General features: G+C 38.3%; 1 protein-coding gene across 3 annotated transcripts in view; it reads right to left on the reverse strand.

Annotated features, from left to right (window-relative positions):
• Positions 1-25,763, reverse strand: part of GADL1 (glutamate decarboxylase like 1) — an 84,386-nt gene that overhangs the window by 36,602 nt on the left and 22,021 nt on the right. For all 3 annotated transcript variants that reach the window (XM_013192749.3, XM_048076056.2, XM_066991943.1), the window contains exons 7-14: positions 24,357-24,436; positions 24,188-24,242; positions 20,696-20,812; positions 14,886-14,950; positions 14,557-14,638; positions 7,757-7,956; positions 3,445-3,496; positions 367-456 (exon numbers count right to left, since the gene is read on the reverse strand). In XM_013192749.3, coding sequence (XP_013048203.2) covers positions 367-456; positions 3,445-3,496; positions 7,757-7,956; positions 14,557-14,638; positions 14,886-14,950; positions 20,696-20,812; positions 24,188-24,242; positions 24,357-24,436 — 741 coding nt within the window. The remainder of the gene's footprint in view (positions 1-366; positions 457-3,444; positions 3,497-7,756; positions 7,957-14,556; positions 14,639-14,885; positions 14,951-20,695; positions 20,813-24,187; positions 24,243-24,356; positions 24,437-25,763) is intronic.

A 25,763-nucleotide genomic window follows, 5' to 3' on the forward strand; every position in this document is an offset into this window, starting at 1 on the left:
CCTGCCTTTTCTACAGTAATGCCAGACAAGTTCCAAGGACAATGTTAAGTGTCTGAAATAGGTAATGAATACTCTGTCTAGACAAGAGATGCAGACAAGACTGTTCATCTTCTCTCAGTTCTGCCATCTGGTAACAGCTTTGATAGTAAGCTGAATACTTGGAAATGTCTGCATCTTTTTGCGTTTAGAAAAAAAAAATTGCTTTGTCTAAATAGAGAACACACTTAAAAATCCTAGTAACATCTATTTGAGGATTAAATCACCATTCCACTGATGGGTTAATGTCTGGAAAAGCCAGGGGCTATTTCACATTCGTATATAGATACATCAGTAAGCTACAGATAACACCGTTCATGTGACACTCACCTCGTGTAGCTTCTGCCAAAATTCAGGTCCGTCCTCCATTTTTCTTAAACTCGGTGGAATGTACCAAAAGCAAATATTTGCATACTCCGGCTAAACGAGAAAACAAGTGATTGCTTATGAAATATAACAAATGAGAGAGGGATATATATTGCAGCTCATCAACAAGTTGTGCTTTATTTGGGGGATCGGGGGGGCAGAAGGAGTTTACACCTTTTTAATCAAGACTTCCTTCTCCAACGCACATTTTGTTTCCCTTTTCTGAAACAAGAAATAGTTTTAACATTGTCCACTTGTCTCCCTCCTGCCAGAAAAAAAGGAAGCCTGCTGGGGTTCCTTCTTTATTTCTTCTTTTGCTTTGGTTAATAAAAAATTTGGTTTGGAAAAAAAAAAAAAAAAAAAGTGTAAGAGAGGCATAGAGAGCTAACACAGATTCAAAACTGAAGGAAGTTTAAAGAGAAAAATACATTTTCTTTTTAATATTCTTTTCAAAATGGAAATTTCCTGTGATGCATTTTACACAAAACATACAAACTCATTATTTTTGGTACTATTTAACATTTGCACACCTAGTCATTTTTTCTACTGAATGACTACTCTCCTTTTATATCATATAGCCCACTATGTAGTTCTGGAGTTAGTGCTGGCCTTCTCAGATCTCACGTTTTATAAGAATCTCAGGATGCTTTGTATGATACATGCCTGAAAATATCTTGTCCAATATCTAAGCAGGCTTTTTGAGCAAAGACTCCACATCTCTGCTTCCCTCCTGAGCAATTTTGCCTTTAAACTCAGTGGAGAGTTAGCTGCAAGCCTCCTGACAAGAAGAATGGATGTTCATCATGCATTATAAAATAAAGCATTTTGTTTTATGAAGTTTCTATTTTGTACATGATTGAGAAAATGTTCCAGCAGACCAACCCAGGATCCACCTACATTTCCTGCTAATTTGGAATAAATTATATTTTATTTTTTACCTGTACAGATAGCAATAGCATGATGAATAGATGTGTTTTCCAGTCCCACCCAATACTACCCATAACAACACTCAGTTAATATTGACCTACCTTGTTTTCAATGCAGTATATTTACGTGGGGTCTAAATTACAACACAGATTATAAACTAACACGCCCCCCCCCCCCCCCCCAACACACACACCGTCCTCATTAGTATGGCTGAACAAAAAAAAAAGAAGTTAAAAGGCAGCTTGATAGCTGGGTCACACCATCTCTTTGCCCCACTGTGAATGCGGCTGCTCTTCCAATTGAGGCAGTTCCTGAATGAGGAGAGCCCACCAGCTGAGACACGTTCTTTCATGAAAGGGCACTGAGAACTGCTCATATCATTTTCCGCCTCACTTCAAAGAATGCATTAAATACAATTTAATCATCAAGGAGAATATCGTTGTCAGCTGGAACAGAACTGCAAACCTGCCACCTGCTGTCATTGAATGAAATAAAGCTCAGTGCTTAAAGTCCCATTTCTTTCCCCAAAGAGCATGCATTGAGTACACACAAACATGGACCCTGAAAAGGCAGCGATTTCCTCATGAATGCAAGCACTAGTTGACTGTTGGAGGGTTTATTTTAAAGCTGTTTAAAATCAGATGGCAGGACTAAGCAGATGGCGTATATTATCATATTGCCACTGCCTATATTGCCTCCTTGATTGTCTCAGTTTCCTTTCACACATCAGATAACTTCATCCCCCTCTGAAAATACCATTCATCCTAGAAAGAAATAACTACCCCCAGCCACGCTTCGCTATTACTTGTCATCTTCTCACAGCTCTCATCCAAGCAGGTAAGCAATTATACCACAGAGTTCAAGACGACACACGCACAAGTGGCATTTCTAGGCTGTAGAGTAGTTCTCATTACAGGACTTTCACTGCATGTATCTGAGGATCATCTTCCAAGCTTCTTGTCCGAAGTCCAACTTCCTTTCATAAAGGACTCATTTAACGGGGCCTAGCTGCCTACCAGCAGTCTTTCTTTAAATTCTCACTGCTTGTCCTCCTGTGCTCCTGAAATTTTTTTTTAACCCTTGCTCAACATCCTTCTCATAGCTCATACTATAGCGCTCCTTCCAATCCTATTCTCAGTCCAAGTGCCCTTTTCCTGCAGGAACCAAACAACAGTCTCTGCTCTCACCGACATCTTTCACACCTACGGTGGATCTACACTCTATGCTAAGCTCTACACGATAGAGAAGGGTTATCTTTTTAATGAACTTGCCACTTTAGGAAGCCCATCATATGCTGCTACCCAGCACTCTTCATGTAAAGTTTCCCAGTACCCACTTTCAAATTAGCAGGTTTCAAAGGTAAACAGAAAAGTTTTACAAGTGGTATAAAAGAGTTTTTAAATTTCATATTAATTCCAGCCTAACCTGGTATGCTTATTGGATCAATAAATGTAAACCAAATCTGCATCATTACATTTGTTGTTCTCCATGTGCTCTCTTCCCCCCTGTGGTACTCACCCAGCTATCTTTCACACACTTACACGTTCTAAAAACGACAGATCTTTTCAATGCCTCCCGAGATATTAACCTCACTTACCAAAGATTGCTGGGGATAGGAGCAAAAATTGAGATCTTTAGCCCTGCTCACACTCTCCTAAGCAAGACCATCATAAGAGAATAAGCTGACAGGTTTAGCAAAGATGGATGAAAACCACAACTTTTTGGTAGTTTTTAGGAAGATGGATATAGAAATAGAATTAAGGAAAAAACATGGACTTGAATGATGAAAAGTTCGTTTTAGGATCAAGGTATTCTGATTCTTCTTTCAGCACTCAGTCTTATCTGTAAGTCTGGCAGGCACTGCCTTTTTGCAATCAGACTCTTCTCTTTCACAGGAAAATGCTCCATTTATACACCCTAAGGCAATACAGGCCCAGAAGCTATGAAAATGGGTAGACTGGTGGTAGGGAATACAGAACATACTATGTGTTCAAGCACATCTGTGCATCACAACTTATTAAGTTATACACTTCAAATACAAAATGGCATTTGGCTAAAAAGAAAAAAGCCAAACAACAGAAAGAAAAAAAAAAGTTAAATTCCATTTTCACTTACCTCCAGAAGAAGCTGAAATCCCTCTCTTTTCTTAATTTCCTCCACTAGATATCTGTAATTAAAAACACAGGGTTTTATAACATTGAACAATACAATACTTAGAAGCAACAACAAAATAGGCCTTGAACACTTAAACATTTTTTTTTTAATATTTTATTTCCCCACCCCACTTGAAGAAACCACACAGTTAAACCTCATTTCCACCTGTTGTGAAAATACAGTAGCTATCAGCTCCTGGAAACAAATGAAGGCTACAGCCAGCCAAGGAGTACTGAGAAGAAGCCAAATTCTGTCCTCAGGCACAGATTTTCAGTGGAGCCACATGGCACAAATTGATCCTATTTACATCAGGCTGTGAACTTTCCTGATGCAAATTTCTATTGATGTTGTTCTCTACAAATTAATGCCTCAATCTCTTTTCCTCAAGTTCTGATGCTGTGCTGCCATCTTATTTCATGGTCACCCTGACATTTCTTACACTATTACCATTGTCACCAGGATCCTACAATTTGGCCCAGAACTTAAGTTTCCACGTACTTCAAAAGACCATCAGTTTTCCTGCTACTGTCCTTGTCCCATATTTTACAAAACAGTGCACATTTCCCTTCAGTGAACCTCTGCTGATGCACAATAATCCCTGGGCATCCTATGCTAACAATGCACTAAAATAAATATTTCTTTTATCATTCACCTGTCAATATGGAGAAAAAAAGAAAAAAAAAAAAGCCTTCAATAGGAAGATGGATTTGAATCCAAACTTTGGATCCAAACAGCACCAATTTATATAAATTATTTAAAACATGACCTCAACTTTGCCACTAGCAGATGTCACTCCAGAATTTTGAAGCAAAGAGGACAGTTTGTCATAGCTATGGCTCTTCTCATTACTTGCCCTCTCAAAGCCTTCCCAATGAAAACTCCAAAGAAATTACCTCAAACTCATACAGCATTCCCATGTCAACAGAATTTTAGTCTTCTACACAAAGGTATTGCTGTCTAACAGTAATAAAACAGAGGCAGTTAAACTACAGATTTTGTATAAATATGCTCTTTTGTTTCATTAATTTAGCACTTTCCTGCCTGCAGCTGCCTTATTGGTCATCACACAAATAATTCTTTTATTCACTCCTAGAGGAAGAAATATACTGTTAGAATAACCCCCCTTGGTCCTATTCACATGCCTGAAATCTGCCTTCACAGGGACACCACTAGCACAGCTGTATCCACAAAGCCTGAGATTCAGCAGACATGCTGCAGAAACTGGTTGGCTAGGGAGGCAGTAAACAATACCCTAGATGGTCTAATTTTTTCAAAACAGAGCATGGGGAGTTGCCATGTTGTTTATCATTAACAAGTATTGTGCATGTGACTCATTACCTCTTAGCACACGTCCCCGTAAAATGATTGCTGTGATGAAGTGCCAGTTCCCAACAGCACAGCCCTATGAGTTGCACCAAACTGCGCACTGCTGAGGTGTTCCTCTTTACTGCAATAAGTCAAGGATCTGGATCTTGTCTGCCATGATCATTTAAATCCTACTGTGTGTTGCTGTTTGTTACCTGGCTGTTAATTCCCAGGCTACTGTTTAGGTTGAAAGCAAGGCATACTGAAAGGCATGCAGGAGGATAGATGTAACTGGGGAGGGAACCTGTTTCTATAGGTGAATTTAAGCAAAAACAAGTTCAGTGCTTCCATTCTGTTGATTAGGAGATTCTTGTCTGTGTCATAAAACTAACATCTATCATAATCAGCAGGCCATTCACAAAACAGTGGCCCTCAAGCCATTTTTTAATTAAACCCTGAAGAAAAAAAAAAAAAGAAAAAAGAAAAGAAAAAAAAACTCTTTGAAGGGATCTAAGTATGAACACTTATTTTTTTGAGGTCTTAAAGTGTGTTAGAGCTAATTTTCATTTCATAATAGCCTGCTCTCTTACCACAAGCACCTTTTTTCTTATACCACTGTCTGACATAGGATATCTGATGCTGGTCAAGCTCACAACACCGTTAATCATGTTCCTAACTACACTGCCAATGGTCTAAGAAGGCAGCCATTAGAAAAATCCATCACCCATGATTTATCTTGCCAGGACCATTTGATGGCAGTGGAGTAATTTACTCTGTGCATCTTCCCACAGTTGACAGAGGAGTTTTATTATCATGTCACGTTTGCAGAATGTCAGAAGGGCTCGAGTCTTAGTGAGGACTGGAGCGCACAGAGAAGTGCTATTTGCTACGATTAAGCCTTGCAGAAAGTGAGGGATGGGGAACTGCAGCAAACGTGGATGTATGTCTGTTAAAAGTAGGTGTTGTCAACAGAGTGATCAGGCATAAAAACTGCAAAGATACTGAAGCATAAAGTGAAGAGGTGGATAATTATATCTAATATATTAGGGCTATCTACCATGTCGAAAACATGATTCACCTCTAAACCAAGAAGAAATTGATGGAATAGCCAATAAGCAAAGTTTGATGCAACAGAAATGCATGACTGCAATTACCCTAAAGCCTTTGCAGCTCTGTCTATCCATGGAAAAAAATCTTGCTCTCAAATTGTATAGCCAAATCACCAGTTCCAGAATTAACCGAGGTCTGTGCTCAGGAACACCGAAATACTATCTTCACAACATCAAAGGAAAACCTACTGTAACAAAAGAGGGGAAAGGCTGCACAGCTGTTGAGTAGTTAAGAGACCTGGCATAGTGCCCAGTAAACCTGATGTCTCAGCTGCAAAGTGCCCATGTCCACACAAATTCAAGATAGCAATGCAGCTACTGTAAAGAATACACTTCATCAGATAATGACACAGAATTAATCTTCTTCTTCAAACAAGGAAAAAAAAACCGGTCAGTCCTTAGAAACAAATTCAGCTTAGAAGCTGAATCCTAACATTCAAAGAAAATATCGATCCCAGAAAGGTCATTAATCACTACGTTCAGTTAGATGACCTTGGCCAGTGACCTTGATAAGGCTGAATTCTCCTACTGATAGTGGAATGAATTACATAGTCTGTACAGACACAGACCAGTAAAATGCTCAGGAACAAAAACAAGGTGCAATCTAACCAGAAGATTTTAAGAACACATAATCTGTCGAATAATGAGTGGCTTTGAAGAAATAGAGAATAAGGCCAGAGCTCATTTGGGATTTTCTGGGTTTGCTTCTTTCTTTTTTTTTTTTTTCCATTTCTAATCCACTCTGGTTTTATGTCATAGATGTTTCAACTTTTTCTTTAAAGTGACTTTGTTAAAGTGAGACCATTCCTTTAGTTTTCAGTAAACATTCAGTTCTTTCAAACTTGGTAGTTCATATCAAAAATATAATGCCAATATGATACGGGTGACTGTTTTTAAATATTATTGATTTGCATTATAGTAGCGTGCAGCTAGCCCAGGAATGAGTGAAGATGTCAATGCAGTTTTATCTTGAATAAATTCTGAACAATCGTGATACTTCAATTGAATTGTTTCTAATGGGACATTATCTTATTTCAAGATCATCTTTTCTATTAGAAAACAAAACTTGTGTATGGAAGTTTATTTCCAGAAACTGAGACATCATCATCACTTTAGAAACACCTTCTAGCAAGAATTTTCTGGAATTCACTTGTGAAACCATGTGCTGCAAGACCAAAAAGACAGTAAAAATTGAAAAAGGAGAAAAAACACCAGAAAAAAGACATGCTTCAGTCCCTAACGAAAATACTATAAGCATTAAGAATTTCAGCAAACCTGTGAAGAAAAAATATACATACATTACCTCCGAGCAACCTGCCTTTATCTTCGTATAGCTCTACTACACCCTAATATTAACAGAGTGTCCTTGTATGAGTTTCCCCACAACAATGCCTTTCTGCGTTTTCTCAGTCATGAGGAATGAAGTGGACACAAGAATGGAAAATTCACTTCTTGCTAGACACAGCTCAGAACCTGGCACATGGTGCCTGTTTTACATTAATACCAGAACATACATTTAAGAGTTAGAAGAGGGAGGGGATGCTGGTAGATGCTGTCCTACATATGGTTCAGATAACATGAGTGTTAAACAAACTATATCAATAGTCGAATTCAGACTTTTTTTTTAACCAACATCTATGCTTATTGCTACAAGTAGTAATTACTATTAAATATTGCAGCAAATTTAATAACACTAGTTATTATTGTTATTGCTAATAGTTTTTGTCTTGTTTTATACAGAAAGAAAAGGGGGGAAAAAGTAAGAGTTTGGTCTGTTCCAAGATAAAAGTGTGAGCACTGTCAACTTTTCAGACAGTCAATTACACAGACTAGACATCTTCAAAATTGTGAGGAGGTACCTAGCCAAAGCCAGTGCCCTGTTCACTCTCTCCTCGAGGCCTGTGGTTCCCAGTGCCTTCCACATCAGCCAGAATTTGAATGCATCCGGACGCCTGCTGCACTGAATGGACTTGTCACCAGTGTCATAGCTGACATCGTAGAACTTGTCCTGCTGGAACAGGTACGCAGCCTTGGCAGAGTAACACTTCTTCAGGAGGCCCTATCAGAAACACAACAGAAGCTTAGATTGCTGATAGCCATTATTAAACCTTTTTATCTTCAGAAGCCAAAGCCTTTTTTCCTGTCTGTACCAACCATTTAGTAAAAGAGAACTGGATGTGCAGGACACCATTCACAGCTTACAGTGTTGTTTGAGAACCCTAGAAGAACCCAGTAAAGTCAGCACTGACCATGCAGAATTTTTTTTTTTTATTTTCTGATGATTTACTTCATAGTGTCACTGAAGAGCTGCAGGTTGAAGAGCAATTCTGCCTCAAATCTCAAGAAACTATGTGAGTGGTTACTACAGGACCATGTGAGTGGTTACTAAGGAGGAGAAGGGGAAGCCTGTGTTCACTGCTACAGTCTGTAGGTTGGAAGAACAGCCTGTGAAGTTCCCAGGAAGTTCACAAACACCTCAGTCTATTTCTTCTTTCCTCTGACAAAAGACTTCACACATGGCATAGTTAGTTGTGGGTAAAGAATATTTCAGCCCGAAAACCCAAGTGTTTTGCTTTTACCAGTAGAGAGCTTCTGAAGATTTAGCATGTGTTATCTGACTGTTTTAGTGGAAACACCACTAACAGGTTGACATAACCCCATGTTTTGTCTCCATTCACAGTTCTGACAATTTTAACATTTGAAAACAAACCTCAGAAAAATACTTTAGTGCACCCTAACTATGATTTTTTAATGAAATTATTTTTATTCAGCAATCTCCAGCCTCCAACTTCTAAGAGATTGTCTGGGCAGAAATGACCAGGAGAAAACAGAAAAAAATCAATGAGTACAGTGGCATGTTCCAGCAAAGAACAAAGCTGGGAAATAGAAAGCAGAGAGGCTGTTAAAGGTTTAAAGGTGCAGTGGAGGAAAAGAGACACAGGACTGGCCATTGGCTGAAGAATAAGAAGCAGAGAGAAGGGCAAGCAGAAAGGAAGTTACGAGAGCAGAGATGAGGGTGGTCCTTCAAGGGGCCCAGGAGACAGGACAGGTTCTGGGTTTGTCAGGGATATTAAAAGAGGGTGAGAAAAGAAAATCTGTAAGGTGATACTAGAATAGAAATTCAGATGAGTTTCAAAACATGGCTACAGCATCTGATTCAGATCTGCAAATATATATTTAAGTGACAATTGAACCAGAAGTCTTCCATACAGCAAAGACCAAGGAACAGAAGCACACAACATGGTGAAAGATGCTAAACTACTCTAGCAAATAACAATTTATTTCTTCAGTTTAGACCCAACCGAACATGTTTTTCACGTCAGCCATTTTTCTGCATCTGCTGCAACTTTGACTTTGAAGTGGCAGACAGGATCTGACATCTCTCTTAGTGAAAGTATGATATTCCTGCAACAGAGGTACAGTTTTTAATCGATGTTATAGTACACTGCTGGTAACTTTAGAACTGGTAGTAAAAGAGAGAAAAAGACTTCAAGACAAGTAATCCAAAGAACACATGAAAATGAGAAATAGTCCACTGGCATGCACAGGATAAAGTTTCCCTCTTTCCTAGCCTTTTCAATTCCCTCTGTCAATCTTTTAAAAAAGAAAACAAAAAAAAAAATGGAAAGAAAAGATACCATGAACACCTATTTGTAAAGCACAAAAGGAGAAAAACAACCTTGAAGAAAGCTTCTCCACTACTTCTGCAGGGATTTGTCAATCCTATTGTAATACCCCTGGTTTGCAAAAAGGACAGCAAATTCAGTATGAACTCTCTAGCCCCAGGACCAGCACATTCAGCCTTGTGAGAGGACAGTTTGTGTGACAGCTTGGGAAAAAAGGAACAGTGGCTGCTCAGAATTATAATGTGCTGCTGCAGCTCACTGTAGCATTAGCTGGAAAGACAGGGCTGGGCCTAGTATTTTTGCAGCACCTCAGATTCTCACAACATTTTCTAGCTTTTTCAGAGGAAAAAAAAAAAAGGCAAAAAGATGACACTGGAAACTGAAGAAAAGTCAAGCACTGACACATCCATCTTTCACTGCTTTTGTACAGCTTTGTGTTCTCTGGCTAACCAGTCGCCCAACAGGAGAGGGAATCTATTTGTCAAGACATTGTGCCATGCTTATTTAGATCTCTGTACCTCAATCTTTAAATAAAAAAATAAAATTTAAAATTAAAAAACAAAAAGAGAGAGAAAGAAAAGAAAGCAAACAAAAAAGAAAGCAACACCCCCAAATTGAAGTTAATTGCTTTGTTTATCACTGACTTTAAAGTTTTGCATCATGTTTCTGCAGTGAGTTTATAGCAGGGCCAGTCAACGTGGGATTATCTTCTGCATTATCAGAATGTGATACAGCTGCATGGTAGTGGACACCACAGGATATTAGCTCCTCCAATGTCTGTCATCTGAGAAATAACTTTTGTTTGTCACAAGAAATCTTAACTCAGTATTATTACAGAAAGAGTCAGACAAATGTTCTAGAGTGAAACCCAGCAAGAACAAATAGTTCAATATCTGACTGAATTCAAATTCCTGAGAAGATCTTTCATCTGAAAAACAAACAAACAAACAAAAGCACAAGTACTCTCCTACTCTCCTGGTGCATCCAAAGCTGACAAAATATGCTGCTTTGATGATCCTTTTCCATCTGTTCATCTTACCAATAACGCAACATGCTCAAGAAATCCTGTTGAAGATATTGCCTACTGTCAATCTCCAGAGGCAAGTACAGCAATGTCCCCCAGCAGATCACTAGAGCAGACAGGAGAAGAAATGAAAATCATGTGTTGCGCAAGGGAAAGGAAATATTCCAGAACAGTGCAAAAAGAAAGGTGGAGAACAAAGGGGGGAAGGAAAAGGGAAAAGTTGCAGGATAGGCTGTGGAGCTGAGGAAAACAAGAAGAAAAAATCCAAGATAAATTTTCTGCTCAAGAAAGCAATTACTCCTTGATCTCTAGTGTCTTGAAAGTAATAGACTCAAACAAGCTGAGAACATAAGATGTCATCTCAGTTTTCCCAGTGAAATGAAGTAGAAAAAAAAAAAGAAAAATATGCTTTCTAACTCAATATTATCAGTCCCAAGATGATCCTGATGACTGTCCACACAGTAACTGAACTGCTCCAGCAACTCAGAAAAATTGCAAACATTTCATTAGAACTGTCTCATTTGCAAATTTGTGATTCTTCCTTCAGTATCTTTTATCTGTTTCCGTCCTTTGATCAGAAGCTAACGGTAATGCTCTGCCTTATATTGAGGCTGTTAAAGTTTCAGAAAATGGAAATACATATTTTCATAAAGGCCCTGGTCCACTATGAAGTTTCAAACAACTTTTGGTTTTGATTAAGTCTACAGATAGTTGTTATGTGTAATAATTAATGGCAAATAAATGAATAATTATTGATACTAAAACAAATATAGACAAGCTGCAGTTTCTTGCAGTGCATAATTCAAAACACCTTTTTTCTCATTGAACAGACTTATCTACAGCAAGTCTTCTGATCTCCTTCCATTTCCATTACTAAGTGAATTTGAATTTTGTTAACAAAACATGAACAGCTTTTTCCTCCCAAGACAAATGACTTCTTGATTTGTTTCATCTGAAGCAAAAAGGATGATCTTTTGAATGGCATACTTGAAAATTCTCAAAAGCAGTGTATTACAAAAGGCCATCCCCATAATTCATTTCAAGAGGTGAGAAGGAGCTCTCAGTAGTACTAACCCCAAATAGAAAGCAAGTTTGTTTCCTGCAGCTGCTCTGGAAAGAAATTAGTGAAGTAGATATCTTTGTGACACTGCTAATGATGAGGAAGAGATTACACTGTAGGTATGTTTACAGTGATCAATCAATAATGCTCTGTGCTAAACTAGGAATTAATTAGCTACATTCTTTTAGATTTTATTTTTAACTTTATTAGTTAAAATTCTGTTGGTTTCCTAGAACAGATTTCTAATTACCTAACCTAGCGCTGCACTTAAAGATCTGAAGAATCATAGAACTTTCGCATGTGATAAATATTAGTTCCCCATGTATATGGTGACAGTAATCATGTTTACACAGATTACAGAAGGGACAAATTGGAACAGGTCTGTGGTTTTAAGAGAAAATGTACACCCTGAAACTGATTCATAGCATTTTAAGAACATTCAAGAACAAACTTACTTACTAAAAACTTCACTTACTAAAGTTTTGAGAGTATCAGTCCCTCTAGCTGTGTGTTTAAACTGTCATTGCAATTCACATCAGAGCAATATAGGTATGTTCTGAGTAAGTCTCTCATCACAAAAGTGATGAAAGTTACTCAGTGCATGGCAGTGAATAAGGGATAGCTGTGCATTTCTTGAGTGATTTAAGCACTGAAAAGCTATTGTCATTGATCTGAGCTTTTTCAGAGGATTAACCAATCTCTCTTTCCCTTTTGTGAAAACATTTCTCCCTTCTAATCAAGTCAAACACATATTTCTCTCTTCTGTCTCTACCTTCTTCGGAAACCATTCCGATTTAGTTTCATCAAGGCGAGAAGATTGTCTTTTATCAGCATTTCCCTGCAGTTTAAATATTTTCCTATACAGATTTGAAAAATAATAGATAAATACACCGTTTCATTCTAAAAATGTAGCTGCAATGTCTTAAGACTATTGGCAATGCCAAACCAAATGGCTTCACCCTGCAGAGGGACCTGGATAGGTTGGATCAATGGGCAGAGGCCAATGGGATGAGGTTCAACATGGCTAAGTGCCTGGTCCTGCACTTTGGTCACAGCAACCCCATGCAGCAATACAAGCTTGGGGCAGAGTGACTGGAAAGCTGTGCAGAGGAGAAGGATCTGGGGATCAAAGTAAAGCAAGGCTCTCCCAGTAAAGTGTCATAAATATTTATTTGATTTTTTTTTTTCCTTAAAGACTTATATTCTACCTTTTTCAAAAAGCTAAAGAAAGTACCCAAATTTGGACATGTTTCTGTTTGCATAAGGTCTGCACTGACACAATCACAAAATGTGTAACTGCCAGTTTTCTAGGAACTAAACCCTGACTAAAACACCCTCTCCTCCCCATGCAGAAAAGTGTTCTATTTTCTAGAACATGTCTCACTGTACAACTGGATCTGGTTGTATGAGAGGTGAAAACACAAAAATATTACTGATCAACTTCCTAGAATTGTTCTCTACAAGTATTTCTGGCACAACATTGCATAGCTGTGATCTGCAAGTGGAATAGGATTGCTCTACCAGCCATCACTCTCCATGGAAGGAGCGAGAGCCCTGAAGTTGGAACAGTGTTTGTAAAGTGACTCTAAATGCCAAGGCAGCTAGAATATTTCATTCCTCTCTGTTTCTTTCCTATCTCTTCCGGAGCAGTTTCCAGTATGCAGCAAAAGTAGTCTAATCATTACCTGAGGCTACATCTACGTACTGGGCCCAATTAGTTACAAACACAGCACTGAATTCTTCCCAAGCCTGCAATTTAGAGACTACATTAACCTTAGTCAATAACTTAATTCTGCTTGTTTTTCATCCTGGAATAAAGGTAAAATGATGGACAGGTAGTTCTGGAATCTGTAATCCTCTTTAATCCCACAGACTCTAGTCTAAGGAAACGAGGAAGCACACTTCTCCTTGCTACCCTGCCACATCTCACCCATGATTTGGAGTGATCTGCTCCAAGGGAGCACTGATTAGCATCTATGCTCTTCAGTCCTCATTAGTTCTTACTACCAGGAGTTAGTAACTAGCTACACGGACAGCTAACCACTAGCAGCTGAATGGAATCCATCAGCTGTTTTGACAGAGACTTATAAAAGTGATTTACAATCCATGGCCACAAAACAGTGATGCAAACCTCAGGGACTCCATATCCTCACAATGTTCAGTCATTGATGAACTAAGATAAAACTCACCCTGACGCTAGATAATGGACATCAGCTTTTGCAGGGCTGAGTCTGCAATGGTGCTTTAAATAATTAACCTCTTACTAGATCCTTTATTAAGATAGAAGAATTCCATAAAGATATAAACAGGGACTTCAATCACAATGCAGACTCAAGCCTCTTTTGTGCCACTTGACATCAGAGCCTTGTTGTTTGCTTGCTAGATTTTTTCACTACCCATGTTTTTTGGAAAGTCCCAATCATCCCAGTAATGAGGAAAAAATTAGTACAGTGAGGAAAGAAGGCTCAGCATCTTTGGCTGCATGCACTTCAACTCCTTTCTCACCTTGGTACACCCATGCAAGGTGATGTAAAAAGTAGCTCTGCCTACATGGCATTCTTTAAACAGAGATGCAGTGCTGCTGCAGTCCCAGTGGATGGCAGCTATTCTGGGGACTTGGATGATCTTAGTGTATAAACTGCTAGAGACCCAGGTGACAAAATACTCAACTCTGAATGTAAATCATATACAGAAGCAAACTAGGAAGGGTACCAGCTTCAGACTTTGACCATTGATGTGTATAGTGACTTGGATCAGTTTGGCCCTACTCTTAGTCATCCTTTACTAATTTCTTGGTGAAATTCAAAACAGTGTCATACAGCTTTTGCACCACAGTGTAGTAAAACTGACTCAGCTGTTTTCTTATCGCCACTTCCCCATTACAGCAACGACAGTCTACCGCATTAAAAAAACGAGACAGAAAAAAAAAAAAAAGACAGAAGGACTTACAGAGTTGTCTTTCACCAGAAGAGCACAGCACTGGATTCCAGCCAACAGCATTTTATGGGGATTCCAAGCAACAGAATCAGCCCTACAAAATTCATAAAAGGAGAAAAGGGAGAGGGCATAGGAATTGCACCTATAATCATTGGTACGAGAGGCAAAAATGCCCAAATGCAATCCAAGCAGATAAATCAGTTTTTCCAATTTTTCCACATACCCATTAGATTAGCAATCTCTCCAATTAATGACAATATGCATTCTACAAAATACAGCTCTCATGGAGGTTTGTCCATCTCAGTCCCTGTAAGTTTGCCCGTAAACTAAAACTGACTTACCTGTGGATGCCATGAAGAAGTCTGCAATGCTTCCTTGATATCAAAGCCGAGCCACCCCAAGAAGCCTATTGGAAAAATTACAAAACCAAGACAGTGTTATTTGTATAAAGTTTTTGGTGCTCTCTGATAATGCTTCAATCAATGATTACCGACACTGTTTTTATCTCATTAGAAATTTAGTTTACTACATGGTCAGTGGACTAAATTTTGCTTTTAGCATCATCTACCAAAACACAGGTGGTTGCCTGAGACCATGCCTAAAATAGAGGAGCCACGGGTTTGTGTCATTATGTGAACCACAAGCTACATTTTCACTTCTGTGTAAGCAATGGCATGAATTGAAGGGCTTCTGCATAACCAGGCCATAAAAGGTGGTTCCGTTCCTCCAGTCTAAATCTAAGCAATGAGAGTCAAAAGACCCACTTTGTACACATTCCTCCTCCTAACTGTTTGCTTTGTGAGAAATTCTCACAAAGGAAGAGAAAATGATAATCTCTGCCAATTACAAAGCCCAGGCTCAGATACTCCGTGGAGTTTTGATACAAAAAGTGAAGTCAGTGAGTAGGTAATAGTAGCATTTCTGTGACCAGCAATCTCACTGATGTTAAAATGGTGTAGCATTCACCACATCCATCTCAGGTCATCTAAGAGCTAGCTGTGTGGTCTAAGCATCAGTGATGCATTCTCTGTAGTGAGCAGCTCTCCACTGACATTCTTTATCAAGTATCCTCTTATCTATTTTAGATACCTGTCTCTGAGTGACACCTTCTGCAGATGTCTCTCTCCATGCACTACAAAAGGAGAGCAGACAATAAGCATAAATTACACAAGTTTGATTTCTGGTCGCCTTAAGTTAGGGAAGGTGACTCGTCTATGAATTCAGCAAGGACCAGACATCACCCACTAGCTGCAGTAAATCTTCATTTCTCAAGCAATGTTTATCCATGGGGTCAGGGTGGTGCGGCGAGAGCACACAACAAAAACAGAATACATGTCACACATTGCATTTGAGAAAATATTATTAAATATGAAAAAAGGTTTTTCAGCATTCATACAGACAGAATCTACAAAAGAAAGTTCCCTGTGAAATGAGCAAGGCTCCTCAGAGATGCAGAAGAGGCATCAGTCCAAAAACACCTGGACTCAGCATATCATAGAAAAGGCTCATATATTTTGGATTACTGAGGAAGAAATCACTGCTGTGAAGATTCCTGATCTAAGGACAGTGAGATCATGCTTGCTTGCCTTTGGGGTTTAGGTGTTCTGGTTGTTGGTTGTGGGTTTTTTTGTTGTTGTTGTTTTGGTTTGGTTTGGGGGGGGAGGGGGAAGGTGGGGGGAGTTGTTTATGTTTTTTTCTTGAAAACAAACAAAACAGCTGTGAGAGCTGATCTATGAATTTAGCATCAGTTTTTGCTTCATAGGCCATATATTAGGAAAAAAATCTGCTATTTCTGGGAGACAGGAATAGTAAAAGCTCACAATGGAAATGAACTGTTAAAAACTTGTCCTAACACTTCTCATTCTCATTAATGCAGTACACAAACACCACATCATATTTTATGTTGTCATGCTCAAAACATTCGTGCTGAGAAAAAGGCTGCTGCTCAATCTACATCTGGAACCTAAGAAAGGAAATTATTTGCCTCAAATTTCACAGTAAGCCTGTGGCAGAACCATGACTTGAAACTGGATTCCCCAGCTAGCCCAAACTAGCCATGTTACTGAAGGACAATCAACTTGATCTTCCTCTTTATAGCCAGATTTTGCTCTTCTCATTCTATAATATAGTCAAAGTAGTCATTAAATTATTCCCCAATTTTTACAATTCATAAGCAATGCACTGGCAGACAATAAATCTTGTAAAAACTTGCATCCAAAGCTGTCAGTATTGGAATAATTGACATTTCACACTATTCTGAAAAAATAGGACTAGAAAGGCACTCAAGCGTTCATCTCACCTGCGTGCGACCCCCAAAGGCAGGATCAGCCATACCTATATCATTCTTGTCAAACATTTGTAGAGATTATTAACCAATGAACACACACATTTTGGGATTAATATCAAAGTGAAAGATAAGGTGCAATTGCTGCCTACACAGCACTATTGGTACTTCTGTCTGCCTTCATTTTAAAAACTATTGCTAGGTATCTTGAAGAGAGGTACAATAGGTCCAGGCATCTCTACCACCTCCCAATCTCTCCTGGAGCCACAGTACCACAAGATGAATTTGTGCTCCGTGCTTCTTTACTCAGTTCACAGACCAAGTGCTTAGAGATCCAGGGCTGGCAAAAACCAAATGTGAATGAGAAGGCACCTAAGGATACCAAGAATCACTGGCTTTGTCTGTTTTTAAATAGCTCTAATGATGGAGGCTGCAAAACTTAGCCACCTAATTTGTGTTTAACAATAACAACCCTACAGATTGAAATGTCAGTCCTAGACAGTGTTACCCCTTGTCGTATCTGCAATGGCCATAGAAAACACATTCTTTCTTTTCTCCTTGTAGCAGTTTTTAAAGTATCTGTAGAGCACTGCATATAGTCTATCTTTTCTAGTTTAAGTAACATCACTGCTTTTAATCTTTCTTCATTGGTCATAACTTCTAGATATGATTCCATTTATCTTCACTGCTCTACTCCTTTCTAATCTTTATCCTGTAGGTCCCTAACCTCCTTCATATGCAGCTTTTTATTTGGACACAGTCTGGATAAGGCAGATGAAGCACCAAGCAGAAAGAATTATTTTATGTATCTTTAGTCAAAGAAGCTGTCAAGATGCTTATCCCAACTGCAAAGGCTTAAGACTGATGATCTGTGATGCACTGCAAAGCCCGCATCTTTTTCTGGGGATCTGCTATCTAGCCAACATTTCCCAGATGTTTGTGCAGCTGATTATTGGAGCTTAAACCTAGAGCACTATCTTTATTGAACTACAGCCTAGTTTTTCCACTTTTTTCTTTAAACTGTCAAGATCTCCATCTTCTAATCCTGTCCTCCCACTAATTCTTGCAGTTTTGTGTCATCTTCATGTCATCTTCAAATTTAGTCAGTGGACTTTTTTTCACCCAAGTTATTAATGAAGATACTGGGTAACTTCTAACCTAGGATAGACCTCTCCTGATTTCTACTCAAAATATTCTCCCCTTTCAGCAGTGAACCATTGATAATTGCTCTCCAAGTATGATTTTCCAGCCAGGTTTTCACTCACTGCCACTGTTGCAGCTTGGCAGGCTTTCTGATGAGAATTTCCTATGAGTTATTGGCAAGACACAGTAAAGTGAACTGCTTCTCCTCCTTGCACAAGACTAGAGAAAGAAGGTTTGATTGCCATAACCAGTGTAGGAATACTGTAATGTGCACAAAATACGGTTACTGCACCGGCTGTTGAGTGGCTTGACTGCTGAGATAGTTTCATCTTATTGGTATTGTCTTGAAGCAACTTTTTCCTTAAGTCCCTTTTCCTCTTCAGCTTTGTCTCCATGTGAGAACTTATCTGCAATTTCTGACTCCAATGAAATTTAACTTCCTGAAGCCTGCTAATTTTATGTTGATGTTCTCACATTCACCCTTCCTACAAATCATGAGCTTTATCATTTCACACTTAATGAAAAGCCTCCCTAAGGCAAACATATCAATTTTCGGTATCAGAAAATATTCTGAAATGAGATACATCAGTGTAAAACTGGAAGTAACATCACAGACTTTCATGTAATAACTGTATAAACTATTCTTGAGATCATTTGCAGTAGATAATACTGATTCCCACCAATGTTAGTCCTAAATTACAGCTTTCCACATTTTTAAATGATTGTTTTAATAGTACTGTTTTTTTTTTTTCCTCCTAAGCTACAGCAGGCCCAAAAAGTAGTACTCACTTGCTGTAAGAATCATTCAGCTGGAAATCAGACCTTTCAGAGGAATGCAGATCCTCAAAGATTTCAAACACTGTTATTGCCTACAAGGCTAGAAGTAGGTAGGCATGCTTGAAGGCAAAGAAAAAAAAATCTCAAACTCTTCACTATGTTTCTTATACACTATTTCTGATCTCACTGTACTTTTCCCATTATTATTCCAGTAAACCTATTTTTAATGGTGCAGTGAGATAAAAAGGTCACATTATGAATTATAGTCTGCTCATTTTACCATATCACATTTTTATATATACATATGCCTGATATCACTTACACGCAAAGGTTCCAGTCTCTTCCGCATACCCTGCTCCCATATAAATAGTCAGAAACTTTAAACGAAAATAAAACATCCATGCACTCAACTTTTGACAGTTCAACAGAGGGTGAAAGAAAAAAATGGAAAATGTACTGATAGAACTCCTAAGAACCAATCAAGGTTGAGAATTCATTGAGAGGTTCGTAACATGAATCACATCTTAATAGAAAGATTAGTCTTCTAGACCAAAAACTACCCAATTTATGATTGTACATTTGTTATTCTACCAGCAATCAATTAATATCTGACAGCTACAGTCACTGTGAAAACAGAAAATTAACTTTAAGATATTCACTGACATTTTTACCCTAGCTTAACATGAGGTAAAGTTGGAAGAAGAAATGTAATTATTTACAAATCACTAGCAACTGCTTATGAAATATAGTTCAGAGTACTGCCCAGGTTCATCCCACCTAACCGAAGTTATTCAGCTGCAGGGAGTGGGTTAGGAGACTACTCATCATCCTACAGTTGTTGGAGATGGCTCCAGCAGTGTCTATTCAGCAAACCTCAGATCCAACACAGACTTTAAATACACTGCAAACAGATGTACAAGACACTAGCACCTAATGTGAATGTTACACTCCTGCTGAACATCTGCTGGGTCATCCTCACCAGCATAAAACCACGAGGAAGTTCTGCAGGCACTTTAAATACTAGGGCTGAATTTTGCATTTTTGCCTCCAAGAAAATGAAATTTTGAATCACACATGCAGAAACTTTATTTATTAGTGTCTGAGACATTTTTATTTGAAACACACATCCTTGTCTATGTGATTTTTCTTTAAATACTCAACATTAAACAAACACTTTAAAAATTTAAAGCAGGTCTAAAAATCTCTATTAATGTTGCTCCAGATTCTCTCATTGTTCCATGGATTTTTGCACAGCCATTCTGGGTTTGTGGCATTATCACTATAAAGAGAATCCAGTTTTAGAAAATATGAAGAGACCTAGTTTTAGAAAAATACATTTACAGCTAACTAGTCCAGGTAATAAAAGGACTCAGTGATTATTCCAAAAAGGCTCATGAGTGGATTTTTAAAGCTAAAGCTAAAATTATAAAGAAAATAAAAGTCAAGAAAAATTTTTGAATCATTTAGGAAAACTTCAGGGGACCTACAGGAAACTAACCTGTAAATATGAAACGGAATAATTTATTGTTGGTTGAGCCAGAAGCATACCTTTATTTTAACCCCTATGAACCATGCACCGCAATTCTAACATGTCCATTCTCCAATAGACTGTGGAAATAATCTGAAATTCTAGTTGTATATAATCATCCTTGAAGCACTTTTGCAGTAGCAAGAAGGAACAGGAAATTGATTTTAAAATCATTTTGAAATATAACCTGACAATGACAAGAAAGTTTTGACTGCTTGTCACAAGCAAATTATTTGCTGTTTTTCAGCCCATGAAACAGAGAAAATCAGGAAGTATTTCTGCTCTCTATGCAAAAAGTATATATATATTAAAGCGCAACTTATTATTACACAGAAACATTAACAGTCAAAGAAAAATATCAATTATTAAGAAAAAAAAAACAACAATGCTAACGAAAACTACACAGTATACAAACTCACGTCTACATGAAGCCAGAGGCCGTGCTTTTCACAGATATCAGCAATTTCATCCAGAGGATCAAATGCTCCCAGCACTGTTGTGCCTGCAGTAGCACAGACAAGAAATGGTGCTGACCCCTGCAATAGGATTCAAAACAAAAAATTGTCATTCACACTGCTCATTTCCTCCAGTATATTTGGAGAGTTGAAGTATAACAAGGTCTTGGAAAGTAGGACAGAAATGTGACAGTCTACATTTTAGTTTCCCAGCACTGAGAGCCTCATGTAGAAGATACTGCATTTAAAAGTGCTGACTATTTAAAAAAAAAAAAAAAAAAGGCATTTCCAGCTAACACCATCACAGGGCAGACTTCACCAGCTTCAGACTGTTTTGACAGATGCTAGTTTTGCCAAGATGAAAGCACTCTAGATATTTGACATCTCTTTGTATACTGATTTTCATTTCTCAGTCTTCCCCATTTTACTACTATATTTGCTGCCATTCTGCCAAACACAAATCAAGCTATTAGTTCAGCCAGCAGGCTACCCGTCAGGGACATGACTCACCCCTCTAGGGACTCCACCTTCATTCCCTCTACAATGCCTATGGCTCTTTGCTGAGGGAAGAGGAACCTTCAGTTAGGGAACATGATTTGCCTTGGGCAGCACTGGCATACACCACAACTGGGACAGTTATCGCTACCTGACCCAAATGCCTGGTCTACAGCCAAGTGCAATTCTGACTGTTGTCAGGTTGCAGCCTCAGACAATTATCACAAGACATCCATTTTGGCTTTAATGGCTTTGCTCATTGCATTCCCATTCAACCAATACCAGGTGTGCAACTCCAATAGCAGAGCAGGTCAAATATACCAGCTTGCACCTACCCTTGCACATGTATATGCCTGAGTGTACACATGAGCAGAAACCAAAGTAATGAAAAGAATTGGTAGGGTTTGGACTGACTTTATGACATTGACAGTGTCAGCCCTAGCAATGACTGACCAATCTCACGTGCTGGTAAACACATGCTGAAGTTACTGTTCTGCTTGTTTCAGCATTCGGTCTGCAGCATGACAATGCGGCTACAGAAGAGGCACTAAAGTTGTTACTAAATTGAATAATCTTGGATCCCTGGATTCATTTGCAGTGAATTAAATCTCTCAACATAAGTCTCTATGCTGATGTAACATACTGTAGCTTCACTGAAATCAGACACCAGCTGAAAAATCAAACTCTACGTGCAAGTCTTTTATAGTGCTTCAGTTCAGCTGAAATCTGATCTCCTTAGCTGTCCTCTTTTTTAAGTGTTGCTACTTTTAAAATCTACTACAGAGACAGGCAGGCTTGATTCACTTCTGCATTCTGATGGTTTTATATTTCTTTAACAGTGTAGAGGACTGTTAGGATGGTGCACAATTATGATTTTTTTTTTTTTTAATTTCCTTACAAATTGCTAAAGCAGTGAAAAGTAGACTTGGAATAAATTTAAATTCATACCATACATTCAGAAAGAATTACCAGCCTGTAATTCACTGCATGGTCATTCTTACTACAAACTACAAAAAAAAAAGTCAATCAAACTTACAAACCAGCCTGAAGCTCAAGTACGAACCACTTCTGAGTGAAGCAAAGACTTATCTGCTACACTTAACAGTTTCTGTTAGTATTCTCACCATTTTTCTCCCACAGCTACATCACAATGACAAAGCTTCCTCAGCTGCCAGAAGGTAACATGACTGAATAGGGGGACAAGTCTAGGATCTCTACAAATTCAAAAGATTATTGTTACCATTACACCTTTCTGCAAAGAAGAGAATCACGTTTTTATTCTTTTTGCCAATAAAATTAAATAGATTTTCTTGACTAGATCCTCAAAAAACAAGTCTAAGACTCTTGCCGTTCACAGTCAGTGAACATTTTGTGCTCCTATCACTAGTGAATACTATCATTCTATGGTTCTGTGATTCTACGAATGCATCCTCTGTTGTTTAAGAGTCATTAGAATAACACTGTAATTCACTGAAGTGTCCTTCTGTAAAAAGTTATAAAATAGCACTTTATCAAGGACACAGTTACTGAAGCTCAGGTGAGATGGAAAACTTCCAGGATCCCTTTAACTTCCATTAAAAGGCAAGTGAAATAGTAAGTGTTTCTCAAAGGTAACACTCCTGTAAGTGGAGCATTTTAATACAGAACATTGGTTTTAAATTGCAGAGTACTGTACTGAGGCTGAATTTTTTATTGTTAACATAAATGACAGGTAATCTTTTTTAAATAACAACCAAATTTATTACACCAACAAACAAAAAATCTGTTTTTGCAGAGCACAGATCTCATTCTCCTGCTTGCTTTCTCTTGCTTCATATTTCAGTTCTTTTTTTTTTCCCGTGGATCACTCCAATGAGTGAAGTACAGATTGTCTTCCATGGATAAGGCAAAGTACAAAGAGAGGTAAGCAAGAGTTTCCTAAGTAATTAGGGACACCATATATCATTACTTATTATACCTAACATGAAACTCCAAGGGGAGATGGTTGTTTGGCAGATGTATCTAAGGAGCGTTTTAGTGAAAGCTACTGTGACCACGCCAGTGCATAACACAACAGCGCTGCCATGCCTTTTCTGTCAGCCACAATAGTTCCCAAAGTAGGACCTCATGGTAGTCAATGTCCACACTATGGACGTTGCACTAGCTGATTAGTATTCCCAGATCATGGACTAAGGGCTGAGCTCTGAATCCTACTGTTGTCATGCAAAAACTGGAAATGAGGTGACCTAATCAAGTCAAAAGAAGATGCAATGTGCCTTTTAAGTCACATTTAGTCCTCCAAGTTCTCAAAAGTAAATCGTATTGACTATAGTAAGTCCTATCTTACAGAACGTCGGAATGTATGTTAATGTTGTCCAAATACACACATCAGTACATTTCCAAATGGTGCTCTTTCACTTTCTGCTTGGCCAAGTCCCTGTGGGAAAAGAGGCAGAACGGAATCTCTACACTCTTCCTGCAGCACTAGAAAGGATGAAATTTAGCATTTTCAGCATGTGTGATAGTTTTAGAGACTAAAAGCCTTATCTTATAGCTATTGCTTACTGCAGAGACTAAAGCAATAGCTGCTGTAATAACAGAAAAAACTACAGTTTTCATTTGCCTTTTAAGGAAAGCAGATACTGCATTCATTTTGTTTGAAAAAGGATTAAAGGCAAAATAAATCCTAGGTATAGAAGAAATGTGCTAAATACTTCAGAGCAGCATTGTACTCAGGGTTTTCATTAATAGTAAACACCCTGTGGAATTTTACTCCCCAGAACAGTGTAACACCTAAGAGCCTTGTCTTGCTCCACAAGTTTGGGGCAGCTGGATTACACCTGCAAGAAAAACACTGGTACATCAACTGTCCTATTTTTAAGATTTCACTCACTCTTAGTTTTCCTTCCTTTCACTCAGACACAAGCACACAGTCTGCATGCACTCCTCCTCTCTCCTTCATGCTTTCTCTCCCCCTCTCACCTCTTTCCTGGCCCGCTGGACTTGTTTCTCCAGTTCCTCAGGTATCATCTTACCTCTAAGGGACACAGATTTAAAACTTTTTTCAGTTACATTCAAATAGGTTGGTTAGTACAGCACTACTGCATTTTAAAAGACTCAGAGATCACAGCCATGGCTTTTGCTTGCTTACCTTTCATCTGTTTTGATGAAGTAAACATTCTCTGTACCAATACCCAGAAAAGAGGCTGCCTTCTTCATGGAGTAATGACACTGTAAAAGAAAGAGCATGCAAAAGAGAATGAGTAAACAAGTAAAAAGAATGAAAAATTCCTTAGTATAGGAATCGGCGACACTGAAATTAATTTAATATCAGCATATAACAGTCATGACAATAGTATAATCTAACACAAAAAGCAAATTGACAAATCTATGCAGCAAAAAGACATATACTTCACAATTAATGTCACACTAAAGAGCAGGAAAATAAATAATCTGTGTTTCAAATGCGAGCTTAAAAATAAAAAACTCTATTACATACACATTTTTTTAAGCTGATTCTCCATTAGAACGAAAAATAAAAAGGTTGTAATGTCATCAGGAAAGAATTATTAATTGTTTTAATTGAACAGAATTAAGAGTGTCAATAGGTATAAAAGGCAAATGCACAAGAAGAAAGGTCCAAAGGCTATTGAACTCAACAGCCTAGAGGCAACCTATAGGTCTGAAAGTCCAAAAGCACCACTCCTTGTAAACTGTACTCTTAATTAGGATGTATACAGCAATGCCTAAAGCCTATACCACTTCATAATTCCAATTTTTCAATATATTTTCTCAGCATCAGCTGTTGGCCACTGCCAGAGACAGGATGCTATGCTAAACTGACCTTTGGTCTGATCCAGCAATTCTGTTCTCATAGACTCAAGGAGTTCAAGTCCCAGGACCTACCAACTTTTTAGAGCTGGTACAGTCAGGACTCGCAAAGCTTTCAAATTCCTATCTCTGGAAAAAGAACTGAGAATCTTGGTGTTTAGACCAAGGTTGTCCACGTAAATTTGGATCTTGGAAGCCATTATGAAAGCAAGCAGAATCTACATGGGACTTGGCACATAAATCAACATGGATTTTGCACGAAGTTCCAGTTTGGACCTATCTATGTTTCCACTAATTATTATTTCAGCAAAGAATTTTAGCTAGGTCTCGTCACAGAAATGTCTGTAAATGAATGCAGATGAGTACACAAACACACAGTGCACTTCTCACTTTGCACTGAATAAAGGGCATTAGTGTATGAAGCCTGTAACGTGACAGTAAAAGACGTCCCTTCACCTGACCAAAGGATGTTAGAAATTGGTTTTTATTCAATCAGAAAGAGGTAAAATGACTCATGTGAAAAGGATACTTGTGCTCACTGTCCACCCTGTACTTTGTACATTTTTTTTCTGTTTAACAAATAGTCAAGCTTTTATGTTACCATCTTTCCAACATTCACCCTTATAAGCTAAGACCTGCTCTGTTGTGTATACTGCTGTTCCAGCATAAGAGTATTTTGTCTTATTCCAAAATAACAGTATGCTGATCTCACACAGCTTAATCCATC

This window comes from Anser cygnoides, chromosome 2 (genome assembly GCF_040182565.1).
Source record: "Anser cygnoides isolate HZ-2024a breed goose chromosome 2, Taihu_goose_T2T_genome, whole genome shotgun sequence".
NCBI lineage: Eukaryota > Metazoa > Chordata > Aves > Anseriformes > Anatidae > Anser > Anser cygnoides.